The sequence below is a fragment of the Xenopus laevis genome, chromosome 3L (assembly GCF_017654675.1).
Source record: "Xenopus laevis strain J_2021 chromosome 3L, Xenopus_laevis_v10.1, whole genome shotgun sequence".
Lineage (NCBI taxonomy): Eukaryota > Metazoa > Chordata > Amphibia > Anura > Pipidae > Xenopus > Xenopus laevis.
The window spans coordinates 53012519-53037847 of record NC_054375.1 but is presented as its reverse complement, the minus strand read 5'-3'; the positions used below and the strand labels follow the sequence as shown (position 1 = coordinate 53037847).

The window sequence follows — 25329 nt, the reverse complement described above, 5'->3', positions numbered from 1 at the left end:
CATAACAAACAGAGATTTCATGGTAATGGACACCAGTATAACACACAGTTATTTGTTCTTCTGAGTAATCCATCTGGCTTTTTTTTCCATTTTAAGCTGCAGATGATATTTAAGAGTTTACATGAAATGATTTGCTGGTGCTAGTAAAAATCCCTCTCTCTCTGTAAATGCATTTTAAACAGTTTATCAGGGCTAAATATAATTTATGAAAGTCCAGTATCACATAGCTGTCACTACACATCTGAACTAGGATTATAATAATAAATAGGATTATAAAAGGCTTGGATGTAAGCATGAATTCAGTTTGGGGTCCCGGTATAGTACAAGTATGCTTTGAAGTACTTTTTCTTTAAAATGAGTTTTTGTCAGATAGCAAAAACATTGCTATAGATCAAATAGGAATTATATAGGTGAAGGAGAAAAGACTTACTGTAAATGCAACAGGCTTTGAGCTTCTCCAACTGCTTCTATAACAGGTTTAAGTTGAATTTACAGTCATGATAATTAGACATTCCGTGAGCAATAACAGTTTTCAGGCTTTTTTAGTACTGTTTGCATTTTAAATCCCATGAGTGCCACAAACTCTCTTATACATATATACTGTATATCTATCTATCTATCTATATATATATATACTTTGTCTGGAGTGCCCGCACCTCTGACATTTGTTGGTTGGAGGTGGAGTGTGCGGATCCCTTATTCTTGTACTATATATATATATATATATATATATATATATATATATATATATATATATATATATATATATATATATATATATAGACAAATACAAAATTCCTCTGCACTCAACCCATTATCAATATATTTAAGACAGCGACATTTTGTGCATACTGCTACTGAAAAATGCCTTACCCTTTAAACAACACAGGGATTGTTTGTCCATATATTGCAATATATTTAAGCTGGCCAACTACGTCAAAGTCATCCCATATCTGGCCAGTCCTATGCTCAATTTTCATCTGATTCATTAAGAATTCTATGGTTTAATTATACATTTTATAAAAGGGACGAATACGTTTTACCTGCAACTTACTAGCTGCTTTCAAAGTAAAACTCCCAAACTTGGCTGCCCTTTTATTAGACACCAGTGGGATCACCTGACTATAGTTGGAGGGGGTGGGAGCTACAACATGGAGCTGGTCACTGCTCCTGTATAACTATAACAAACAGGGGAAAGTTGTGCTCACCACTAGTTTTTAAAATCATTAGGCGGGGGTGCACACCCTCATTGCACCCCCGCCTAATGATTTTAAAAACTAGTGGTGAGCACAACTTTCCCCTGTTTGATATATATATATATATATATATATATATATATATATATATATATATATATATATATATAATCGTGTAGTAGAACTGGCACTCACCCTCAAAACGTCAAGCCCCGGGTGCTACTTCAGGAATTAGCATATTAGATCATTTAAGAGCACTCACGGGTGTTGTGAAGAATACTTTTTTATTGGAGTGTTACAATCTACCCCACATCAACGCGTTTCGGTTCTCTCTGAACCGTCGTCAGGATGCATCCTGACGACGGTTCAGAGAGAACCGAAACGCGTTGATGTGGGGTAGATTGTAACACTCCAATAAAAAAGTATTCTTCACAACACCCGTGAGTGCTCTTAAATGATCTAATATGCTAATTCCTGAAGTAGCACCCGGGGCTTGACGTTTTAAATGATCTAATATATATATATATATATATAAATCTGTTACTGACGCTTCACATGTAATGCAGCACAGGTATAAGATCCATTATCCGAAAACCAGTTACCCAGAAAGCGAATTACAGAAAGGCCGTCTCCCATGGACAATAATCCAAATTTGTAAAAATTCATTCCTTTTGCTCTGTAATAATAAAACAGTACCTTGTACTTGATCCAAACTAAGATATGATTAATCTTTATTGGAAGCAAACCCAGGTTTTATTTAATGTTTACATGACTTTCTAGTAGACTTAAGGTATAAAGTTCCAAAGTAGGGAAAGATCCTTTATCTGGAAAACCCCAGGACAGTCTGGATAATAGGTCCCATACCTGTATATAAATGGTGAATTAAAATAGGTCAATTAAGGAAAGGTGAAAAGTTTACTACTAATAGCAGTCTTTGCAGATAAAATAAGCTTCTCCCCTTGTATATGGTAAGTAAATATGCAAACATAAATAAAACAATTTCTATTATAATATTATAACAATATCTGCCATGTTTTCCAGGTTGATGTTGTAAAGCTAAGTATTGCTCTAAATATTATTAAGATTATTCCGCCATAGTAGAGGTTGTTGACATTAAACCCATATTATATCTATGCCCTGATTAATCAAATGCTAGAGAAATAATTATTCTTTCCCAAGGGTGAGAATGTTTCATTTATTCTGTTAATAGCTTCCTCCAGGCCGATGCTAGATTACACTTATGACCCCTGACACTCAAGAGTGAGCATTTTGCTTATTTTGTTAGATACAGTCCGGTTCCCAATGTGGTACAAGTTCATAAATTTAAAAAAGCCACTTTGTGTGTGTATGGTATGTTTATTACATGCAGGTGATAATTATAAATGTCTGTAAGTACCCATTGCCCCACACAGGAGGTGGCTACATTATCTATAAAAAGCACGGAAGAATGGCTTTTTAACCCCTTGGTGGAAGACCCCAAACCACACCGTATAGTAATTGCACAAAGGGTTATATATTTCATCCAATTCGAAACTACTACACTATATTGTGTTTGCATTTCTTTTTTATTTTTGTGTCTACCCCTGAGCTTTTAGCGCTGGTATATCTTCATTTGAAGAAAAGGTTGTTTGCATTGTGGTCGATCTGAGGGAGAACAGGTCATATACCGGCAAAGGGAGTGAACTGCAGAACCTTGGGATCTTGCTTTCTACTTACTGTGTATGGTATGTGCCAATTCTCCAAAGACACCTGTCTAGCTCCATTACTGTTAATGGAATCCAGCCAGCCTGATATTAGCAAGTCATTACATAACCTAAGGCAAAAATCGTTAGTGACACATTAAAGAGATTCTTCACCTTTAAATTAATATTTGGTAGGCTGTAGAGAGAGATATTCTAAGACAACTTGCAATTGTTTTCCATTATTTATTAATTGTGTTTTTTTAGTTATTTAGCTTCTTCTTCTGCAGCTCTCTTTTATTACCCTAGCAACCATGAATTTCGACTTCATGGGAGTTATTCAAAACTCCCATAAACTCGAAAATTGACAAATTACAATTTATTAAAAAACATTAACTCCAAATTGATCCTGGGACGTCTTCCGTAGGCTAACACAGCAATTCGGCAGGTTTAAAGTGGCGAATAGTCAAATTTGAGTTCTTAAAGGGCCAGTGTATGATAAATTTTGAAAATCTCATTCGAATTTTAACAATTCCCTAGTCGAATTTGACAGTTTTAGCCATAAAGAACTCGAAAATTTGAATTTTCCCTTCGACGCTTGATAAATCTGCCACTAAATGTGTAGTCTTACAGGGCATTTGGTTTTTAGAAGGGGTTAGAGACTCCCATTTGAAAACTGGAAAGTGTAGGAAGAAAAAGGCAAATAATTCAGAAACTACAAAAAAGAAAAAAGTAAGACTAATTGAAAAGTCGCCATTCCATAACATACTAAAAGTTAAGTTAAAGATGAAACACCCCTTTAATAAAGCAAACAACAATAAAAAGACATTAGACATATCTTGCTTTTATTATAGAAATATATAAATTATTAATATTGCTTATGACTGGGGTTCTGTTCATGAGTCCTATTTGTCCCCTTGGACAAGTACATTTTTCTAACAATTTATATTATATACTCTACGTCTCAAATTAGTACCACTAAATACAAATACAGTATATGTAATAATATTAATAGCAACAAATAAGTTCTTAATTTGCTTTATATGAAGGCTGACCACATTGTACTTTAGGGCAGTGCTTTCTAACTGCATTTAGACATGGGGCCAGTTATTCACTAGGGGGCAGGTTTATCAAGGGTCGAATTTCAAAGTTCGACCATCGAATAGGTTAGTTAGACATTCGAAGTCGAATTTGTAGGATTTTTAACATCATACGATCTTACTACGATCATACTACGATCGTACTTCGAATCGAACGATTAGAACGATTTAATCGTACAATCGTTCGTTTTGACTTCGACTTCTAAAAACTTAGCCAAATGTTGGCTATATGTTCTAGGAGGTCCCCATAGGCTAACATAGCAATTCGGCAGGTTTAAGGTGGCGAAGTCGAAGTTTTTTAAAGAGACAGTACTTTGATTATCAAATAGTCAAAGCATTTTCACTTTGAATCAGTTTTTGAATTTGAATATTCACTCCGAATTCACTTCGACCCTTAGTAAATCTGCCCCTAGATGTTCGAAGTTCATATTATAAAAAAATATAATGTTAACCAATGAGATCCACAGAGCACTTGAGAAGTCTGAGGTCTATGCAAATCTCTTGAAGGGCCATATCAGGCACATGGATCTCCAGTTGGACAGCCCTGCTCATGGGCAAATGCATTCTATAAGGATCTTCTCCTGAGCACATTGGTTCAGCCTCTTTGTCAGATTGCACACACTAGTGATTGGACCAATAGGAGATGTTTACCTACTTATCATTAAAGCTTACTAAGGGGCCCATTTATTAAACCTCAATTTTTTCTGGTCAAGGTTTTTTGGGGAAAAACTTAAATTTTTTGTGGGGAAAAAACTTTCATTTTTAGAGATTATACGCCATCTCAAACCTGTCGAGGTCATGTAGACATCAATGGCAGATGTCCCTTAAGTTATTTCTTGACATTGTGCTGGATAATACCAAAGATTCTAGGTTTTCGTTTTGTTTTTCGAAATGTCAATCATATGATACGAATTGACACTTGATTGTAACGCGTTGTTTTGTTGCTCAGAGTTTTAGTTTTAGCAAATTAGAAACATGAAATATGATAATGCACTTCAGGGGTAATGGTAATTCAAGACTGATTGTAGGGTAAAGCAGTGAGGGCATTTCAACAGGTCCCCAGAATGTCATGAGCCTCTTTGCTATGAGGGGGGATGCTAGGGGTTTTAGTTAATTTATATAATTATATATAATCTAATATAATATATAATTTCTTAATTTGTTTTAAACTTCATCTTAACCTACTAGCAATGCCCAGGATCCCCTCACTCCTAATATAGCCCTGGAAAACTTTTCTAACATGAGAAAAATTTTAGATTTGGCAAATTTCTACACAACACACCTTTACACTTTTTTTTTTAATTTACTACTTTATAACGAGGGTTTTTTTTTCCTGTGTGAATGACTCTTTACAATTCTAAGGATTTTTCCTTGTCATAAAAAAAATGTTTTTTGATCCACTGATGTGCAAGATATTTTGGCAATAGGCTATAATAGCTTTCAATTCCTCAGAGCTGCTGAACAGTGAACACATTTAGGTGAAAAACTCTAAGGGAAAGTTGAATATACTTTAGAAAACACACAAATTATTTGAAAAAAAATTGTCACACACAAATAAATATAAAAAAAATAGGCTAATGTGACTTTTCATAAATGAGAAACTTATTATTAGAAATGCAACCCTTATTTTAACTTCTGTCACATATGTAGTCTCAGGTACGTCTTTAAATCCTGTGTGCTCTGTGTAGTCTTGTTGAATGAGTTTATACAGACAATTAGATTTATGTCTTTTGATTAAACCAAACAGTATCTTATTGCAATACACTACTTGGCTTCTTTGCTGAAGTATAATGTGAACAGGTAGAATCCGAAACAATAACCTCTGGTATCCTTTCTGAGTTTCGATGTGTCCCAGCATGAAGGGGTGCTACGCCTTTTGCAGTGTTTGCCTGTGACTCTGCTAAACACTCCTTTTTAAATGCTGATGATATGGAGTTTGTGGAACAGTTGCGTTCACTGCAACTTTCAGAAGCTTGTGACAGATCCAGGCTGCACACTACATTCGTAATGATAACTGCCGATTCATCAGCATTGGCCATGCTGCAGTGACTACATTCCTTGTCTGTAGGAACCTTCAAGAATTCTGGTAGGACCAAGTCTTCTTTACAGAGCAATCCACGCTGGTCATCTGCTCGAGAGCTCTGGACTTTGTTAAGCAACTCAACCAATCCTGTTAGGGAAAGTTATAACTTTATTATAGGTATATTTAAAATGTCTATCCATAGCTATCTATTTATATCTAATTATTTATGGTCTCCCATATATACAGTATGTCTTATATTTATTCTATAAGTTCTGTTGTGATTATTTAAGAAATAGGTTTGAGGTTGAGATTATATTAAAATTGTGATGTGTCATGCAAAGGACGACTATGAAGTTCACAATTAGGACAGGTGGTCATAAATATCCATTGAAGGGCCATATCTGTTGGCCGGACTCTGTTGGACAAAGCTGGTCTGTGTGCTGTATATGTATATTAGAAAGCGAAGACCTTTGTATCTAGAGACTTTAGGCTGAATGCACCTCAAGGAAGCAGAAGTAGCATACCTTCAATATCATATTTATGCCGATGAGGCTTATGTTTCCCATGTGGAGCCTCTGCATGCCTGTGTTCTGATGAGACTTGGTTCCCATTATGAGGCTCATTTTTTGCCCTGTGGTAAGGTTCTGTCATTGGAATGCCTTTGTCTTCTCTGTGTTCCTTTGTAGAGTGTTTCTACAAAGAGATTAGGAATAATTAAATTCAATAGTTGTCAGGAAAACAGACAGAATGTAGAAAAATCTCTGAAGACAAATCTACTGGGCGGTGCCTAGGCATGTGTATGTTTTAACAAGTTTGTTTACAGTTGAGCTGGCTCACTATCCATTGAAGGCTCACTAAATGCTACTGTTTTCTAACAGCTAGGATAGGAATGTCATTGAACTACAACATTGCACTACAATAGAAGCCAGTGTAAGGCAATGAATACCATTCACTGAGCTCCACACAATTTTGTTACCTGAGGCACAGGGTGAGCATGCACACTTTCCATGGTAACAAGGTTATTATAATGAAATTACTTCATTATACTGAGTGTGATGGGTCTTTTTTGGGCTACTGATTTAGTAGTACAATTAAAGCATCCAACACAGCCTTTCATGGACTTTACTGCAATTACCTGGTGGCAAGAGTGGGTACCAGAAATGCAATGTAAGGCTATGGAGGGCACTTGAAAACCTGGAACAGCTCAGTGTGCCGTCACCTTTACACATTCCTGAGCACAACAAGCTCACATTTATATTTCCATTTTGTGCCAGAGTGTCCATCGCAAATTCGCCAGCGTCATGTAATTTCATTATTTCACCGATTTACTAACGGGCGCTGGTGTAAATTCGCTAGTGAAGTGGACTTACTCTAGCGCTACTTCGCACCTTTACGTCAGACGAAGTTGCGCTTTGGCGAAGGGTCAATGTAACTACGCTAATTCACTAACTTGCACATTTTACTGAACGTTACCTCTCGCGCCAGACTTTCCTTCGCCACCTCAGACGAGGCGAAGTGCAATAGAGTAGATAGGGCTTGCTTCAAAAATAGTTGAAATTTTTCCCAAAAAACGCTGGTGTTTTTTTCCTTTTTTAAGGGTGATAGGCTGAAAAATATCGTAAATTTTTTTGGGGGTACCCTCCTTCCCCCCTACATTTCCTAACATATGGCACCTAAACTATACAGTGGGCACATGTGTAGGGCAAAATAACAACTCTATTTTATTTTATGAAGCTTTCCCAGCCTTGTGTAGTGTAATGTATTTGCTGCTGCATATACGTCCATTCAACTTTAACTTGGCGCCGTATGCAAATTAGGCATCGCTAGCGTAACTTTGCTTTGCTTGACGAATTAACGCTTGCGCAAATTCGCTACCTATCGCCTCCCTGAGAGCAACTTCGGATTTTAGTGAATTAGCGGCGCCCTGGCGAAAATTCGCCTGGCGAAGTTCGGCAAAGGCGTCGCTAGCGTATTTTCGCTGCTTAGTGAATGTGCCCCTTAAAGTTAAATCTCAAACTAGAGACCTTGTATTAAAAATCGGTGGCATTTATTTGTTAGCCTGTACGAGACAACAGCTGTCCAAATATTTAGTGCCCCATGATGATTTACTTGATTGCTGTTAAACTTATAAAATACTTTGAGCCCTCTTGCGAAAAAAGTTTACCTTTGTAAGATGCTCAGCTGTAGTGCCCATAGCTTTCTTAGGATCACTGAAATCTGCAAGTGAATGGTGCATAGAATTAATTTTAATGAATTTGTTTTTATCATTACAAGAGCATATGCTGTAATTACTTCCTCCAGACCTTATATACACTTTTTATCATGGTACCTGGGGGTGGGCAAGGTCCTACAAATATTTTCTTTGGTGGAAAAATTCTAAATTATTTTGTCTTTACAGAAGAGCGGAAGACAACAATTCCTCAACGAGGGCCTCACCTGCTTTATTTCTGCAGAGAAGCTGTAGCTTTTCCTACTGTGGGACTGTTAAATAGCCCACCACTATTTGGAAGTGACAGGATGTTTGGGAAAGATCATTTTAGGGGTCCTCCTAGAGATTCCTTAGCACAAAGGCTACACCAGAATGCACAGAATTACCTGAAAGCACTTGCACAAGCCCTTGTAGCTGGTGAATCTCAAATACAGACTTACTACCCCCCCCCCCAAAGCTACTAAAAATGTTCCAAGTGCCACAGCTCTTAGGAAACTAAGACAATACTGCAAGTGGGTACGGAAACAGGAAGGGGACAACACTGACGTTATGAAACTCTGCTTTCAGTAGGGTGCATATGCTGTGTTCTGAATTGCTCTTACATTAATTTTCTCTTCTCTGCAATTAGAGATTACAGTGTCATTGCAGATATATACTGTATAGTTGTACCAACAAGCAATGTATTTTCTTTACGAAAATAGAGCTGGTTGACGGCTTTCTACCATGGTGCAAATTTGGTCCAAGCATATAAATAAACCCCTATGGTTATTCTTTTGACACAAGACATTTCCATTTTTTAAATTGTGCTAAGGATAATAGTTACATGACATTCTAAAACGAATGTCGGTTTCATGCACTTCTTTTAATGAGAACATTATTTGATATGACTTACTGACAACTTCCAAATTGAGTTTCTGCCCTGCCACTTCATTCACAGAGCTCTTTTGATCTAATGCATGGGACTGTCCAGCCTGTACAAACAAAAAATAATAGTCAGTGATACATTTCCAAGATAACTATGAAAAACATGAAATTAGTTTTACTGTTTTTCCCTGGTATACATAAAACTGTGGGTTAATCTCTCAGGTGCTGGCATAGGACCCAATATAATATGATTGATGCAGTGCAGTTCCCATCGCAATGAGCTAAACTCATTATATTTAGGAAATTAGTTATTTCAGTATGATGAAGCTTCTATTACATTTACATTTTTTTTTCAAGCACCTGAAACAGCACTCAGAAGACTCCCTAAATGAAAGACTAATTTATGGTACAACACAGGTGCTTGGAGATGCATATGACTGATTTCACTGAGAGTGGAAAAGAAAAGAAGAAATGTTTGTTGAGGCAATGCAGTAAATATATGCAACAGAACACCTGTGGCTGAAATTATGAAATAATAGAATAATTGAAAGAAAACAATGGGCAAGTATACAAAGACAATATGAAGGTTTTATTTTATATGGCCACAATTGTTCTGGTTTGAATATGGGCACACAGAATAAGCTGCACAAGGAAACACATTTTCAAGGTCTTTGGATTAGGTTGGTTGCGAAGACTGATTTGTCAGTGAAGTGGCAAGGAGAGACAATAGAGCACTGCTCATACCAAAGGTCTTAACTTACAATATTCTCTATTTACAGACAATAACAAGCCTCAGGCATGGGCTAGCAAACTCTTTATTCTGCTGATCTACTGTGTCTGTGAATAATATTTTTGCAATGTATGCATTCTGTTCCAGTGACCCCTGCAGAACTCTGTATCATGCATTTGTTCTATGGCTGTTTCTGTCCGTGCTCTGTATATGTGTATTACACGATAAAGCAGAAAGTTTTAACTGCCATTGAATTCCACATTTCAGTTGTTATTAAAGTATTGCCCTCCATAGAACTAATGTGCAGATTATGTGGTTATCTTTAGAGACAAAGAGACATTGATTAAACATAAGGAAGGGGAGCATCTCTGTTATCCCAGGTTCTTTAGCAATCTTAGATGCTGCCATTTGTATAATTATTATTATTAGTAAAAAGTAACTATGCCCTAGCTAATTCCATTCATTGGAGGTCTCTATAAAAAATATATTGCATAAAACATCTCATATGCAAAACCCTGCTTCATGTAAATAAACCATTTTCATTATAATATACTTTTTTAGCATTATGTGCCATTGGGTAATTATAAATATAGAATATTGCTATTTTAAAAATAAGGGCCGCCCCTTGTATTGATGTGCGGGTTGGTTTTTTCCTGACCCGCACCTGCCCAAATCTGCCGGCATTGCAACGTGGCGGATGAGAGGGCAGGAGAAGAGCTCAACCCGCCCGCCACCCATGAAGATCGGCCCGAACCCGCCCGACCCACGGGTAAACCCGCGGGTCCCGCAGGTATCGGGCCGGTCTGCACATCACTAGCCCCTTGGGATCGTAGGATTCACGGTCACACAAACAAACCAGAAATGTTAAGTCACATGAGCCAATTAACAGACAAATGATTCCAACAGACAAATGTCTTTTGATTCCATACTTCGTCCTGTTACAATTAGAGTTGTAGTATTTCTGGTCAGGTGATCTCTGAGGCAGTACACAGACAATCTCGAAAGGTTGGTTTAAGGCAAGAGATTTAAAAGGGCAATATTTACCTAAATATATATGTATCAGTTCGTTTAGATTCTTTAAAATGTCTTATTAACTTTATATAATCTATCTGTTGCTTTAGTATTAATTTTGGGAGTATAGTTTTCCTTTAAAGATTGCATTTATATGCCCATGTTAATAAGAATCTACACACTCCAAGCACAGTGGATTATGACTGGATCTATGCCTATGCATAACCTGTCACCCCTTATTTAACCTCCCAGCTAATTCAATATAAAATGAAAAGATCTTTATCAGGTCCTATATGTGCAAAACATATTTCTAATAATGTAAGCTTGTCTGAATGGATATATGGAGGACTGCATTGTATTGAGAATAAGGACAGACTGGCCCTTAGAATGGTCTAAAATTTAATGAATGTGGAGAACACACATAGTCCTGCCAGATGATGAGCTTCCACCCTAGTATAAGACACAAGAGTGCTAATTTTCTATGGTGCCATTATCTCACTTCCATACATGAAGCTTGTGTGAAAGTTTGCTGGCATGAAGAGTAGTCTGAATTAGTGGTTTTGGTTGAAAATCTTTCCAAAATGGTTATAGGTTTAACCACACTGAGACGTGACCTGAGATGAGTCCCATGTGTTTTGATAACCCATAAATATACTTGTAATAATATCATGTTATACTCTGTAAGAAAGCTGTTGCCTGTTGTACAACTCCTCCAGGATATTGTCTCTGTATTGCTATGGTTTAAGGCAGTGATCCCCAACCAGAAGCACGTGAGCAACATGTTGCTCCCCAACCCCTTGGATGTTGCTCTCAGTGGCCTCGAAGCAGTTGCTTATTTTTCAATTCCTGGCTTGGAGGCAAGATTTGGTTGCATAAAAACCAGGTGTACTGCCAAACAGAGCCTCTTGTAGGCTGCCAGTCCACATAGGGGCTACCAATAGCCAATCACATCCCTTATTTGGCACCACCCAGGAACATTTTTCATGTTGCTTCCCAACTTTTTTTACATCTGGATGTTGCTCACAGGTGAAAAAGGTTGGGGACCCCTGGTTTAAGGGGTTCAGGGAGAGAGGAGTTTGTGGTTGCATTTAATGGGAGACTTTCATCTTGACCTTGGCCTAGTCTAGTGCTACCATTAATCTTTTTTTGCAAAAATCATGTTAATTGATATACAGAGTTTCTTGTTGCCTCCAGTGAGGAATTAAAATGGCTGGTGTACTTTAGTTATACTGATTTTTATTGTAGGGTTTCAATATTTTTTTTTTTCATGATTCTATTCTTGTCTGTTAGGGGTTTACCCATTAAGGAACTGCTAATTATCAATTAGGGTACCAAAATAAACATTTCTGACAAGTGGATGCTCTGCTTATGCTACATTAAGGAGATATGTGGGCTGCTGCTACTCCCTAAATCCTAGAAAACAGGCATTTAAACAGACATAGAAAAATTGACAGCTTCCAAAGCAACACTGATTGCCAAATGCACTGAGCAATAATCTGAAACATTCTTGCAATAGTAATTCAGAGTGGATGCCCTTGAGCTGCATCTGGAAAGATTTGCTTCTGAAATACAGCTGAGCTTTTACGTTTACTTCCACTTCTTTGGCCACAGCAACTGCTTTTTTTGCCAAATGTATTTCTAGCTATTTATACATAATGATAGATAAGGCAAACACAATAATCTCAGGCTCTGGTGCTACATTTTAGGCTACAAGCTTCCCAGGCTAAATTAGTACAACAGATTGGCATCTACATGAAAGCGGCACTTTAAAAGTGTACATAGTATACCAGTGTATGGTATTGCTCATATTGCAGCTGCAACCACCATGTTAGCCCAGGCAAGTTGTTACCGTATTATGTTTGTTTTTATAAGCACCATTGTTATATTTATCATACGAATGCCTTCAATTGCTAGCCTGTCCCAAACAAAAATGACGCACTCCTCCTTTGACTGGTATGGTATATAAAAGTAATATATATATAAATACAGTATATATATATATATATATATATATAGATATATATATATATATATATATATATATATATATATATATATCTCGTAATTTCCCCAGAGCCTCCCACTGTGCTATAATGTCAGAAACTGACCCCTGTGGCTGAGACCTTCTGCTGTTAAACTTCTGTGATATCAAATGAGGCATAAACCGTAATTTTGCTGCTTCACTTGGTAGGGCTTATGTGTGTCATGGGAGCAATAAACCATAGCCTCATAGCAATCACCTCTTCTGGACTAATATTCACACTAGGGGTCTCTTTACTAAAGTACACAACAATTCTTGGCACAATTTATGATTAAAAAAATTAATGGTTTTATGTGGTGATAATAATGCAAGGATAAGTGCTCCAAATTTTTTAAAATTTTGCTGGGGCTTTGGGGGCAAGCAAATTTTCTGTCAATAACTGGCAGATTTCTTGTAGCAACCCTTAGTATATAATATAATAATAATATTATTATTATAATATAAATAAGCTCCTTGCAAATCCATGGTATTCATTGATAAAAGGGGGGTTTGTAGTTGTGATCTTCCTGTGATATCACCTCTTTTAATGGCATCTACACAGCATGGAGCTTCTCTAAGTGCTTACTGAGCATGCTCAATAGATGGCCAACACACTCTGTGTATGCCAATAATATAATATGCTGGTTATTAAGCTGGCTATTAAGCTATAGGGGGCACATCTGGCATCAGACTGGCATATCAGCATCAAAGTCAATGTGCATAGGTATATTTACCCTTTCTTATATTGTTCAGGTATCAGGAACCCTTGCCTCCATCCAGAGCAATGTAGTCAATAATTCAGTAGATGGGTAATGATACCTCTAGGCGCAGTGATTCTGCTGCCAAACGACATGTTTCGAGCTTAACAGCTCTTTATCACTTCATAAAGAGCTGTTAAACTCGAAACATGTCGTTTTGCTAATAAAGGCACCTTGCAGCAGAATCAATGCACCTAGTGGTATCATTACCCATCTACTGAATTATATCAGCATCAAACATAAGCTGTATTTCTTTGAAAAGACTTCTGAGGTGTATCAATATGTCACACATATATTCTTGAAACAGCAAGTTTGTGTTGCTTAGTTTTATCGATTTATCTATTGAAAAGGTACTTTATATCATAAACAGTAATAATACTATTCTAAGTGTAAAATACTCTTTTAAATTGCTTCAATGCATACTCCTATTAATTCAAGCATTGTAAAAATGTATATTAATGTTATTTCTGTGTTGTGTCAATTCTCTGGGTTGAGATCCTGACTTTTTTTTTAACACCATCTCAAATTAAATCCATTCCACGTTATATTAAGGTTCTGTAGCCCCATGTCAAGGCAGAGAAATGTCTTTCACAGCTGTCAGCAGGACAATGCTAAATAGAAGGCACACAGTTCTTGGAAATATGTGTTTCGCATGCACAGACAACACCTGGAGGCATGAACACTATGAATAAAGAGGAATTAATTTAGCCCATGTAACGTCTAGTCTTTAGGGAAATGTACATTTACATGACAAAGGGAAAATGGCAATGCCATGCAGATAGATCTCTAAATCTGTTGTTGTTTTTAATGTGTAATGCAAAGAATAAAAAACTTAATGCAGTACATCAAAAAAGGTAAAGACCAAAATCCTAATAATAAAGATGACAGCCTTGTGGCTTTCATGCACATCAGCAACTTGCTATTGTTATCCTAATAAATCAAACCTTGCACATTTCTTGTTGATCTTATTCACATGTTTAGAAGTTAAAGGAACCTTTGACCTACATGGGTTCTTCCAAACTACTTTGTGTGTAGGTGGGTTAAGGCATGTACCTTACGCATAAAACTGCAGTTGTTGAGTCCCCAGCATGAACAATACACCACGGATGGGTAATTACCTGGGTTCAGGAAAGTCAGAGAATGATAATATGGTTGTTTTGAGCATATTTGTGACAATGTGTTGTTCACAGTTGATGCAATTTAAATTTTGGGTGGACAAGGACCTTTATCCTTCTATGTCTCTTACCACATGGCACATAATACCTCAGTGTTGGACTGGCCCATCGGTAGGATTGCCACCTTTACTAAAAAATATTACCGGCCAGTGGGGGGCGGGCACCAAAAGGGGGCGGTCCGTGATGCAAAAGGGGCTACGTGGTGTGCCAAAAAAGGGGCGGAGCAACATCGCAGAGATGTCCACAGCGCTGGAAAAAAGGTAAGTTCTGTGCGAATTGGTGGCAGGCCAGGGGCTTTTTTTAAAGGGTATTACAAATTACCGGCAAATTTGTAATACTGGCCCCGGCCTTCGCAGGTGTTTTACCGGCTAAGCCGGTAAAATACCGGCCGGGTGGCAACTCTACCCATCCGGATACCAGGAAAAGTCCCGGTAGGCCCAGGTGTCAGTGGGCCCTTGTGCTGCTAAACATTTGGCCTATTTCTTGCTCATACCCTATTTATCTGAGAAAAAGAGGCTAAATGGATGGAATAATCGATTATAATATGAAAATAAAAGAGACTAGGAGAATAGAGTTTGTGTGACGAGAGGAAGAATAGTAGTACTGACAGTGGGCCCCTGGTCTAAGGTTTTTGGGTGGGCCCCTGGTGTCCCAGTCCAACACTGTAATACCTTTATATTATATTATTACAGTGTTTGTCCTCTATGTTTGCACATTTGTATATAGTAAAATTGCATACCACTGTGTATCTCTGTAGCTTTGTAAATACATGCATGTCCAGTAAAATCTTGGGCCAGTCTACAAACACGCCATCCTTCTACACTATATCCCTAAATTACACAGCAATTACTTACTCCACCCAAACATTTTTTTGCATATTGAAAGAAAATGTAAGCAACTTTCCTAAATATATTGATTAAAATGAATTATATTAAGTTGTAATGTTATATTTGTATTTCATTTTTAATATCCCCTGTTCTCTTTTATTCTTATGTTGTTACTGGTCCATATGAAATGTCCATTTAAAGACATATTTTTCTTTCCTAGTTTCCTAGTTTTGAAAGGTGTTTTGACTTTGAAAACACTGACTCCCACTCTATCCATTAGAGCTGGTATCTGTGATTGTCCCTAGCAGTGCATGGCTGCTAATTGGTCACAGCTTGATTGTATAATACAGTTCCCCTTACACCAGCTACAGCTAAACAATAAAACCTTCAGTTTCAAGCAACATTAAATTTGGATTTCTTATCTTCCATGAAACCCATGTGATTTCTGTATGACTAACAGATGTGTATAGCCATTGTTATTTACTTCTTGAACGTATCCTTAAATACCCTTGGTGCCCATGTCAAATTCTGTCTTAATGAGCCTACTGCAAAAATGTTTAGTGGTCAAAATCTTTGCATTCAAGTGGATAAAATCCAATGTACTGAAACAATAACCTCCCGATAAGATTGTATGATCAGCACTAATTCCTCCACAACACATTATATTCCTTGATACACAGATAATTATGTTGGCAAGAGAGTAATTATCGCTGTAAGAAACAAACCAAAGCAGCAGAATCATAATTTTATATTTTTTTCAGTCCTTAAAAGGGAAATGAAAGCTGATTATTTTAGATAGTAATTGTTTTGCATTGAAATATTCAATTATAGCTTTTTATTCTGCAATTATTTGTTGACCTTTTTGGGAAATGTGGCAGATTATATAAGCAAGCTGAAAAGCCATTTCAAGCAAATAGGTGTTTATTTTTGGATTAATAGCTGCGCACAATAAAGACAAGAACTCTAAAGTCAAGTACTGACTCAGTTCCGCCTTTTGTTATTCTACTTGTTTCAGATACTGTAACTGATGAGCAATGTGTTCCTGTACATTTGATTGCAAGCTCTTCAGGGCAAGAACCACTATCAAATTCCAATTTGTCTTATTTTGTATATTGTTATAATCCTTATGTTCATGGTCTTTAGGCTTGCCTGTCATTACTAGACACCTATAAAATACATACTGCATTTTTTATTTGTTATTAGATACAGTACATGCATTCATTTCTAAGCAACCTTGTCAAACACAACTGAAAGGAAAACTATATCCCCGAACAATGTAAGTCTTAATAAACATATATCACAAAACAATCATATGTAAAATCCTGCTTCATCTAAATAAAGCTTGTTATAATAATATACTTTTTAGTAGTATGTGACATTGGGTAATACTAAATAGAATAGCTATTTTTAAGGGGTTGTTCACCTTCCAAACACTTTTTCAGTTGAGTTGTTGTCAGTTTGTTCTCCAGAAATAAAGACTTTTTTCAATTACTTTCCTGTTTTTATTTTTTACTCCAAAATCTAAGTTTAAAGTGTAATGTTCCTGTTTCTGGTGTTTGAGTCTGGTAACTCAGTAATTCAGGTGTAGCGATAGGCAAATTTATTCGCCAGGCGCGAATTCGCTACGAATTCCCACGATTTGGCGCTGGCGAATAAATACGCAAAAACCACCGCAAAAAAAATAGACGCAGGCGTCAAAAACGCTGGTGCCGTTTCACGAATTTTCACCGTTTCACAAATTTCGCGGGGAATTCGATAATTTTTCGGCAAAGCAAAATGCCCCAAATTCGCCCATCACTATTCAGGTGCAGACTATGAACTGTTACAATTTTGCAACATTTAGTTTATACATTTCTCAGCAGCATCTGTGGAGTTTTAGCAACTATTGTATCAATTCTAACAGCTGCCTGTAATGAAACTCAGGGATACAAAAGTTAAGAAATATATCAACTAAATTTATCAATTTAGAACAGTTTATAGGGTCGGCAACACCCCCCCCCCCGAGTTGCTTTAGAGAAGTCTAAAATTAGATTTTACACTTCAATATTAGAAAAACGGTCACAAATAGAAGATGTTTGGAAAACGTGTTTATTTCTGATGCATTATCTAAAACCAACTGAACGGAAAAAGTGTTGGAAGATAAATAACTTAAAGGGATACTGTCATGGGAAAAAAAAATTTTTTCAAAATTAATCAGTTAATAGTGCTGCTCCAGCAGAATTCTGCACTGAAATCCATTTCTCAAAAGAGCAAACAGATTTTTTTATATTCAATTTTGAAATCTGACACGGGGCTAGACATTTTGTCAATTTCCCAGCTGCCCCTGGTCATGTGACTTGTGCCTGCACTTCAGGAGAGTAATGCTTTTTGGCAGGCTGCTGTTTCTCCTTCTCAATGTAACTGAAGGAGTCTCAGTGGGACATGGGTTTTTATGATTGAGTGTTGTTCTTAGATCTACCAGGCAGCTGTTATCTTGTGTTAGGGAGCTGTTATCTGGTTACCTTCCCATTGTTCTTTTGTTTGGCTGCTGGGGGGAAAAGGGAGGGGGTGATAATCACTCCAACTTGCAGTACAGCAGTAAAGAGTGATTGAAGTTTATCAGAGCACAAGTCACATGACATGGGGCAGCTGGGAAATTGACAAAATGTCTAGCCCCATGTCAGATTTCAAAATTGAATATAAAAAAATCTGTTTGCTCTTTTGAGAAATGGATTTCAGTGCAGAATTCTGCTGGAGCAGCACTATTAACTGATTCATTTTGAAAAAAATTTTTTTTCCCATGACAGTATCCCTTTAAGATCTAAGCCCCCCCGGGATCATACGATTCACGGTGCACACAAACAAACCAAGGGCACATATACATGTTAGGTCACATGAGCCAATTAACAGACACATCTCTGTCCTTTACTCAGAAATTTTACCCACACTTCTTCCTGTTACAGTTGGATCTGCAGTATTTCCTGACAGGTCATCTCACAAAATGGTTTTTCAAGGTAAATTTAAAAGAACAATAGTTATTGATATATATATATATAAACTGTATGTTGGTTAAGTAGTCATTCTGGGGGTATCTTTTTCCCTTTAATTAGTTGCTGAACAGCCCTGCAGCATGAGCATTATTATTATAGGTGACCACTATTACTTATTACAGGGGGCAACATCCATGGCCTGGCTGATAAAATATAATGTACATTGTAAATAAGCATATTTTGGAAATACATATCTTCATGCTTTACTAATGTAAGTATGGGTTCAACCTGGCATGTAATTTCACTGTCCATTTCCAGTCTTGCTCACAGAAAGCCCTTACCACTAACATCTGCAAAAAAATTGGCTATACACTTTTTCCTAACTTTTAGCTTTTTGGCGCCCAAAAAAAAACTCTATAAAGCTTATTTACTGTCACTTTCAAATACTTTGATTGAAATTAAACCTGGGCTGTATCCACCCATATGTACTGATATTTCATTAAATGCCCTTCATCTGGATATAATCAATTTGTCATGCCAAATTAAACATCACCGTGATTAGACAGTCCGTTTGGTAACACAAATTGAGAGGTTTTCCCCCTATTTGATTACACTGTCACTGGAATAATCCTGCACTTAATGTAATAAAGTTATGCAATTTAATATGTTCAAATGTTTGTCTAAACGGTTCACCAAAACCTTTAGCAGAGATTCACGAAGCAATAAGTTAAAGAGCATTGCTTCTATTGAAAACAAGTGTTGGCTTAATCCAACTTTTCTGACAATGTGGCCCTATTGAGTAATGTGTCAGTTTGTTTGCATTTTAGTTTAAAGGGGATCTAAGCACTAAACCCTCAAAACAAATAAATGAAAGCAATTTAAAATTGCTCACAGTGCTCTTCTTGCTCACAAAAGATGTCGTTTTATTGCTTGCTAAAGACTTGTGTGTGTTAAACATATTTCCATCATTGTCAGAGGGAGATATAAACCCTTAAAACAAATTAAAGGGGTGGTTTACCTTTAAGTTCACGTTTAGAATTTTATAGTTATTCTGACGCCCATTGACTCTCATGCATTTAATGCGCCTATAAAAATTGTTGCTTGTGTCAAAATTGCTCGTGTCAAAAATATTTTGACGCCTATTTACTTCAATGCAGATTTTTCGACGTTTAGAGAATTTCACGGTAAACTGCACAGATTCGCCTATCACTAGTTTTGAGGGCTTATATCTCCCCTTTAAACTATAATGGAAATATAAGTCTAACATATAAGTCTTTGGTGACCAAAAGTTGCAATTCCTCCATCACGCAAGGCATTGGCGCTCCCTTGCTTGCTTAAAGGAACAGTAACACCAAAAAATTAAAGTGTTTTAAAGTAATGAAAATATCATGTAGTGTTGCCCTACACTGGTAAAAATGATCTGTTTGCTTCAGAAACACTACTATAGTTCATATAAACCAGCTGCTGTGGAGCAATGGCGGAAATTGAAAAATGGCATATAGGCACAGGTTTACAAATGGATAACAGATAACACCATTAGACAGACAGAGCTTATTTGCTATCTACTGTGTAACTTGAGCTTTTTCTCCTTTGAATGGCTGCCCCCATTGCTACACAGCAGCTTATTTATATAAACAATTGTAGTGTTTCTGAAGCAAACACAGCAGTTTTACCAGTGCAGGGCAATACTGCTCTATATTTTCATTACTTTAAAACGCTTTTATTTTTTGACGTTACTGTTCCTTTAAAGCAGTCATCAGAACAACCACTACCTGCCCAATGATCACCTGATAACATTCACAGTAAATAGTAGCAATCAAAAAACCCATGAGGCACAGCCCACCCATCAAAAGAATTTCTGAACGTCCACGTTACAGAAGTAGCAAATCATGCTTATATATTTCTAAAATTACAAAGTGCTAAGTTATGCAACGTTATATTTGCTGCATAGTACAGATTCTGTAGCAATTGCATCACAATCACAAAACAAACACATGTACTAGCATAGGGATAAGAAAAGGCTGATAAACTGATATTACATTAAAAAAACAAAACAAATGAATTGTTACAAGCTTTCAGCATTTTTTTTAACATCATTACAAACCTTCTGCATAGCATGAAACAGGTCAGGCATTCCACAATACCTCTGACAGATCAGCAATACAGTCTGTCTACAACCTCTGAACCTCTACACTACAAAGTACATCAATGCATTGCAAGAGATGGACAGTATACTGTATATGTATGCTATGAAGATCCTGACATTTTGATCTCTGCGATCACTTTATTTCAAATCACTGAAACTCAAAGTTGTATATTTCAATCCAATATCATTGTACCGTATATACTCGAGTATAAGCCGAGTTTTTCAGCCCCCAAAATATGCTGAAAAACTCTACCTCGGCTTATACTCGGGTCAAGCTCAAAAACGGTCGCCGGCGCCTAAGAATAGTCGCCAACGTCCAAGAATAGTCGCCAGCGTCCAAGAATAGTCTCCAAGAATAGTCGCCGCCATCCAAGAATGGCATCCAAAAAAGAGACGACGACACCTCCAATGGGAGCAGAAACCCTCAATTTTTTGATTGAAACTTACCAGAAGCTGCTGCATTTCTCACCCTAGGCTTATACTCGAGTCAATAAGCTTTCCCAGTTTTTGGAGGTAAATAAAATTAGGTACATCGGCTTATACTCGGGACGGCTTATACTCGAGTATATATGGTATGTTGTATTTAATTTTATATTTATAAAACTTCTTATGTCATTTTAAATTGCATATGCTGTTGGCATAAGTAATTCATCCCATACATAATAAAATTGTTGGACAATCTTTGGCAGCAATCACAGCTTCCATTTTTGCGGGGCAATTATGAAGCAGCTTTTCACAGTGTCAGATCACTATATAACCAATGGATAGACCGGCAGAACAGGACAATAAAATGGAGCAAGAAGCTGAGTGGAGGCCCCAGTGACATAGTATTAGCCAGGCTACTAACTGCATCACAAGAAAGGAAATACAACCATTGAACATTTCTACACTAACCTTAGTGAGAACAATCTCGTGGTTCTCCAGTCCATATTTCTTTAGTATTGAGTATAGGGCCTCTCCGATGGTCTTAGTGGGTTTTGACACAACTCGAATACTTTTATTCATTGGGTTCATCTGTAAGCTGCACATAGACAGAGTAAAGGTTTAAGAATTGTGATTCACCAATAAACATCTTTCAAATTGCCTTACAGTTTAAATTTGAGTTTATCAAGCTATAGGCCTGTTCAGCATTAGAGGATGAACCCAAAAGAATGGATACAATGAGGGGCATGGCTGGCAGGTAGTTTAAGGTGAGATGTGAAATGAATTCAGATTTGGTCGCCTAAATACTACTGAAAGACCAGCCTAAAGGCTTATATAATGGTGTGATCTGCTGTGAACACCCATGTAATGCCTAATATATTTTGGAAAGGCGTCTGGTGTAACAAAGTCTCTTTTGCCTCTTTTCAGATTTCAAATGCTGGAACAGTCATAAAACTTGCTCTGTGAGGTTATGCGTTTATATTTTTTATACTTCTCTAATATAGGTATTTGAAATATGGAACTATGCATACATCTCCAGAGTGAAATCATCATTAAGCCAAAAAGAAAAAGGCAGAGACTCACTCGAAGCTTATCCTGTTTTCCAGTCTCACTTCCTGATCTGTTAGTACCAAACACTCCTGATCCAGGGCCAAGGCCTTCTGTGATGGAGAGAATAGAAACAGAGGAATAAGCTTAGGCTTTGCAGTATTAAAATCATTAATCTGTTATGGCTAATGCAGAACATACTGTAAGTAAAATAATCACAAAGCTGACCTTGCTATTGGGCACCTGTTATCAAAGAACAATCATCTGGAATCCCTAGTGATCCTTATATCATTGCCCTGTGTATGGTGGGGATGTGGGGGAGAGAAAACACAAGGGTGATTGGAAGGCATGATATCGCCTTCGCTCTGCCCTTCTGCCAGCAGGGTTTAGTAATGCAGAGGAAAAAGCAGCGGGCAGTGAATAATGGAAAGACCCCTGCAGACATATATTCATTTATGTCTGAAAAGTTTCCAGTAGAAATCTGCCCAATATTAACCTCTCCAAACAAAAAGGTCACTCTGATTCTCTAAAGGAGGGATGAAAGCCAATAAACCTAAAGCTGTATCTTTAGATCCACCACCTTCTTTTCTCATTGGGGGAGGGAGGGGAAAGAATTTAGTGGTGGTGAGGGTCATCCAACTCAGATACGCCACACTTGCACAAAGGCAGTAGAGTGGATCAGTACAGAAGATGGCAGACAGAAGATTTAGGAAGTCATGAAACAAACATCACGGCAATATGGAATGAAGGATGAATTGCAAGCTGCAGTTCAGCAGATTTATTTAGTAAATGTATTATTTCTTTAAAGGTGTAAGGAATACGAGACTGATGTCATTGGATGTGGAAACAGTGCCATCATGTGGTTTTGTGATGTCACTGAAACAATAGACATTTCCATAAGATACAGAATCGTAACTTCATGTCAATGTGACAGCAAGCCTAAAGCAACCAAATATTTACTGTTGTTGCTTATATGGCAGCTAACTGATCAAAGCTAATTGCTGATTAGTTGCAATGGGTTATTACATTTGTGATCATTTACAATGTTAATAAATGAGCCTCATAATTATTAATCATGTAGTCTTATGGCTACTGGATAGATATACGGTATACCCACAGAAGAAGCTGATACCAAATGTATTATTATGCATCACTGCTAAACGTAGGCAGTGCCAAATACATAGAACGCACTCTTTGGGCTCTAGGAGTGTAATAAGTTTGCAACCTGCAAATTGCTTTGCACCTGTATTTTGCTCCTTGCATCTTGCCACATTTTTGTAAAGGAATCACACCGTGTTACTTCCACTGGGTTGTTATACTGTCAGTAGTTAAAGCAAGGGGACTAAATAATGCAACTCCCCCACCGCTGTGGTAATCTGTCACCTGTATGAGCTCCAGCTGGTAACACAGTTATACCTGAAACAGCAATTAAATGGGTCATCTTTTAAAACTGGCTAACCCCCCTATAAACACTACGATGTTTATCTCTTAGTGCCAAATATAGCACTTCAGCCCCCCACCAACTGCATTGCCGACATCAGGGTCCCTAGTACATTTTACTTATACAGGTATGGGATCCGTTATCCGGAAACCCGCTTTCAGAAAGCTCTGAATTACAGAAAGCCCATTTCCCATATACTCCATTTTATCCAAATAATCCAGCTGTCCCTTTTTTCTGTAATAATAAAACAGTACCTTGTACTTGATCTAAACGAAGATATAATAAATCCTTATTGGAAGCAAAATCAGCCTATTGGGTTTATTTAATGTTTACATGATTTTCTAGTAGATTAAGGTATGAAGATCCAAACTACAGAAAGATCCATTATCCAGAAAATTCCAGGTCGCAAGTATCCTGGATAATAGATCCCATACCAAAAAATTTATAGCAGCAGCATTGGAAACTGATTTGGTCCTGCCTTTGCATTTTCTTTTCTTTGTAGTCAAGTGCTATTGCTATGCAGTTAGATGTCCTGATAGCATTGTATATATTGTACTTAAGCAATCTCATACTTTATGAACTACAGTGATCTAAGCAGTGACGTAACTAGAGTGCGCCTTTCCCCCTGCAAAAACATTTTCAGAGGGGCCCGGCGCTCTCCGATCCCCATCCTCCCGCCTACTTCCCACCCTGCCTTTGTATATAACTTAAAGGGGGTGTTCAGCTTTGAGTTACCTTTTTAATATGGTGTAGAGAGTGATATTCTGAGACAATTTGCAATAGGTATTCATTTTCTATTAACTGTGGTTTTTTTAGTTATTTAGCTTTTTATTCCGCAGCTCACCAGTTTGCAATGTCAGCAATCTGGTTGCTAGGGTCCTAATTACCCTAGCAACCACACATTGATTTAAACAAAGATTGGAATATAAAAAGGCAGACAGAGGAGTAATAAAAAGTAGAAATAACTATACATTAGGGGACCCATTTACTAAGGGTCGAAGTGAATTTTCAAATTCAAAAACTTCAAATTTCAAAGTAATTTTTGGGTACTTCGACCATTGAATAGGCCAAAATTAGATTTTAATTGAAAATATTTCACAAATTCGACCATTCGAAAATGGAATGGTCGAAAAAACTTTGACTTCGACACTTCGCCATCTTAAACTTGCCGAAATGCTGTTTAGTGTATGGGGGAACCTCCTATAACCTATATGAGCCGTTGGCTAAGTTTTGAGAAATCAAAGTTTTTTTTGTAAAATCGTATGATCGTACGATTAAATCGTACAAATTGAACGATTCAAAGCATTTTATCGTGCGATTGAACGATTTTAATTTTAAGGAAAAACCTTTGACTTCGACTATCTTACTACACCTATCCGATGGTCGAATTTCAACGTTTTTTCACTTTGAAATTCGACCCTTGATAAATCTGCCCCTTGTAGACTTACAGAGCATTTGTTTCCCCAATGACCCCCATTTGAAAGCAGGAAAGAGTCAGAAGAAGAAAAATCATTTAAAAGCTATAAAAAAATAAAAATTAATAAACATTAAAGACCAACTGAAAAGGTTCTTAGACTTGACCATTCTATAACACTAAGGGGCAGATTTGTCAAGGCCGAAGGTTTTTTTCCTTAAAATTAAAATCATTCGAGCGCACAATGAAATCCTTCGAATCGTAAGACCGTACGATTTTACAAAAAAACCTTCGACT

The 25329-nt window shown here is 37.1% G+C and overlaps 1 protein-coding gene across 1 annotated transcript in view; it reads right to left on the bottom strand.

Moving 5' to 3' along the window:
• Positions 1-3699: 3699 nt before the first annotated feature.
• Positions 3700-25329, bottom strand: part of rgs14.L (regulator of G-protein signaling 14 L homeolog) — a 38982-nt gene continuing 17352 nt past the window's right edge. The window contains 6 exon segments of the mRNA NM_001092238.1: positions 3700-6145; positions 6523-6691; positions 8163-8215; positions 9100-9178; positions 21602-21728; positions 22214-22290. Coding sequence (NP_001085707.1) covers positions 5727-6145; positions 6523-6691; positions 8163-8215; positions 9100-9178; positions 21602-21728; positions 22214-22290 — 924 coding nt within the window. The 3' untranslated portion in view covers positions 3700-5726.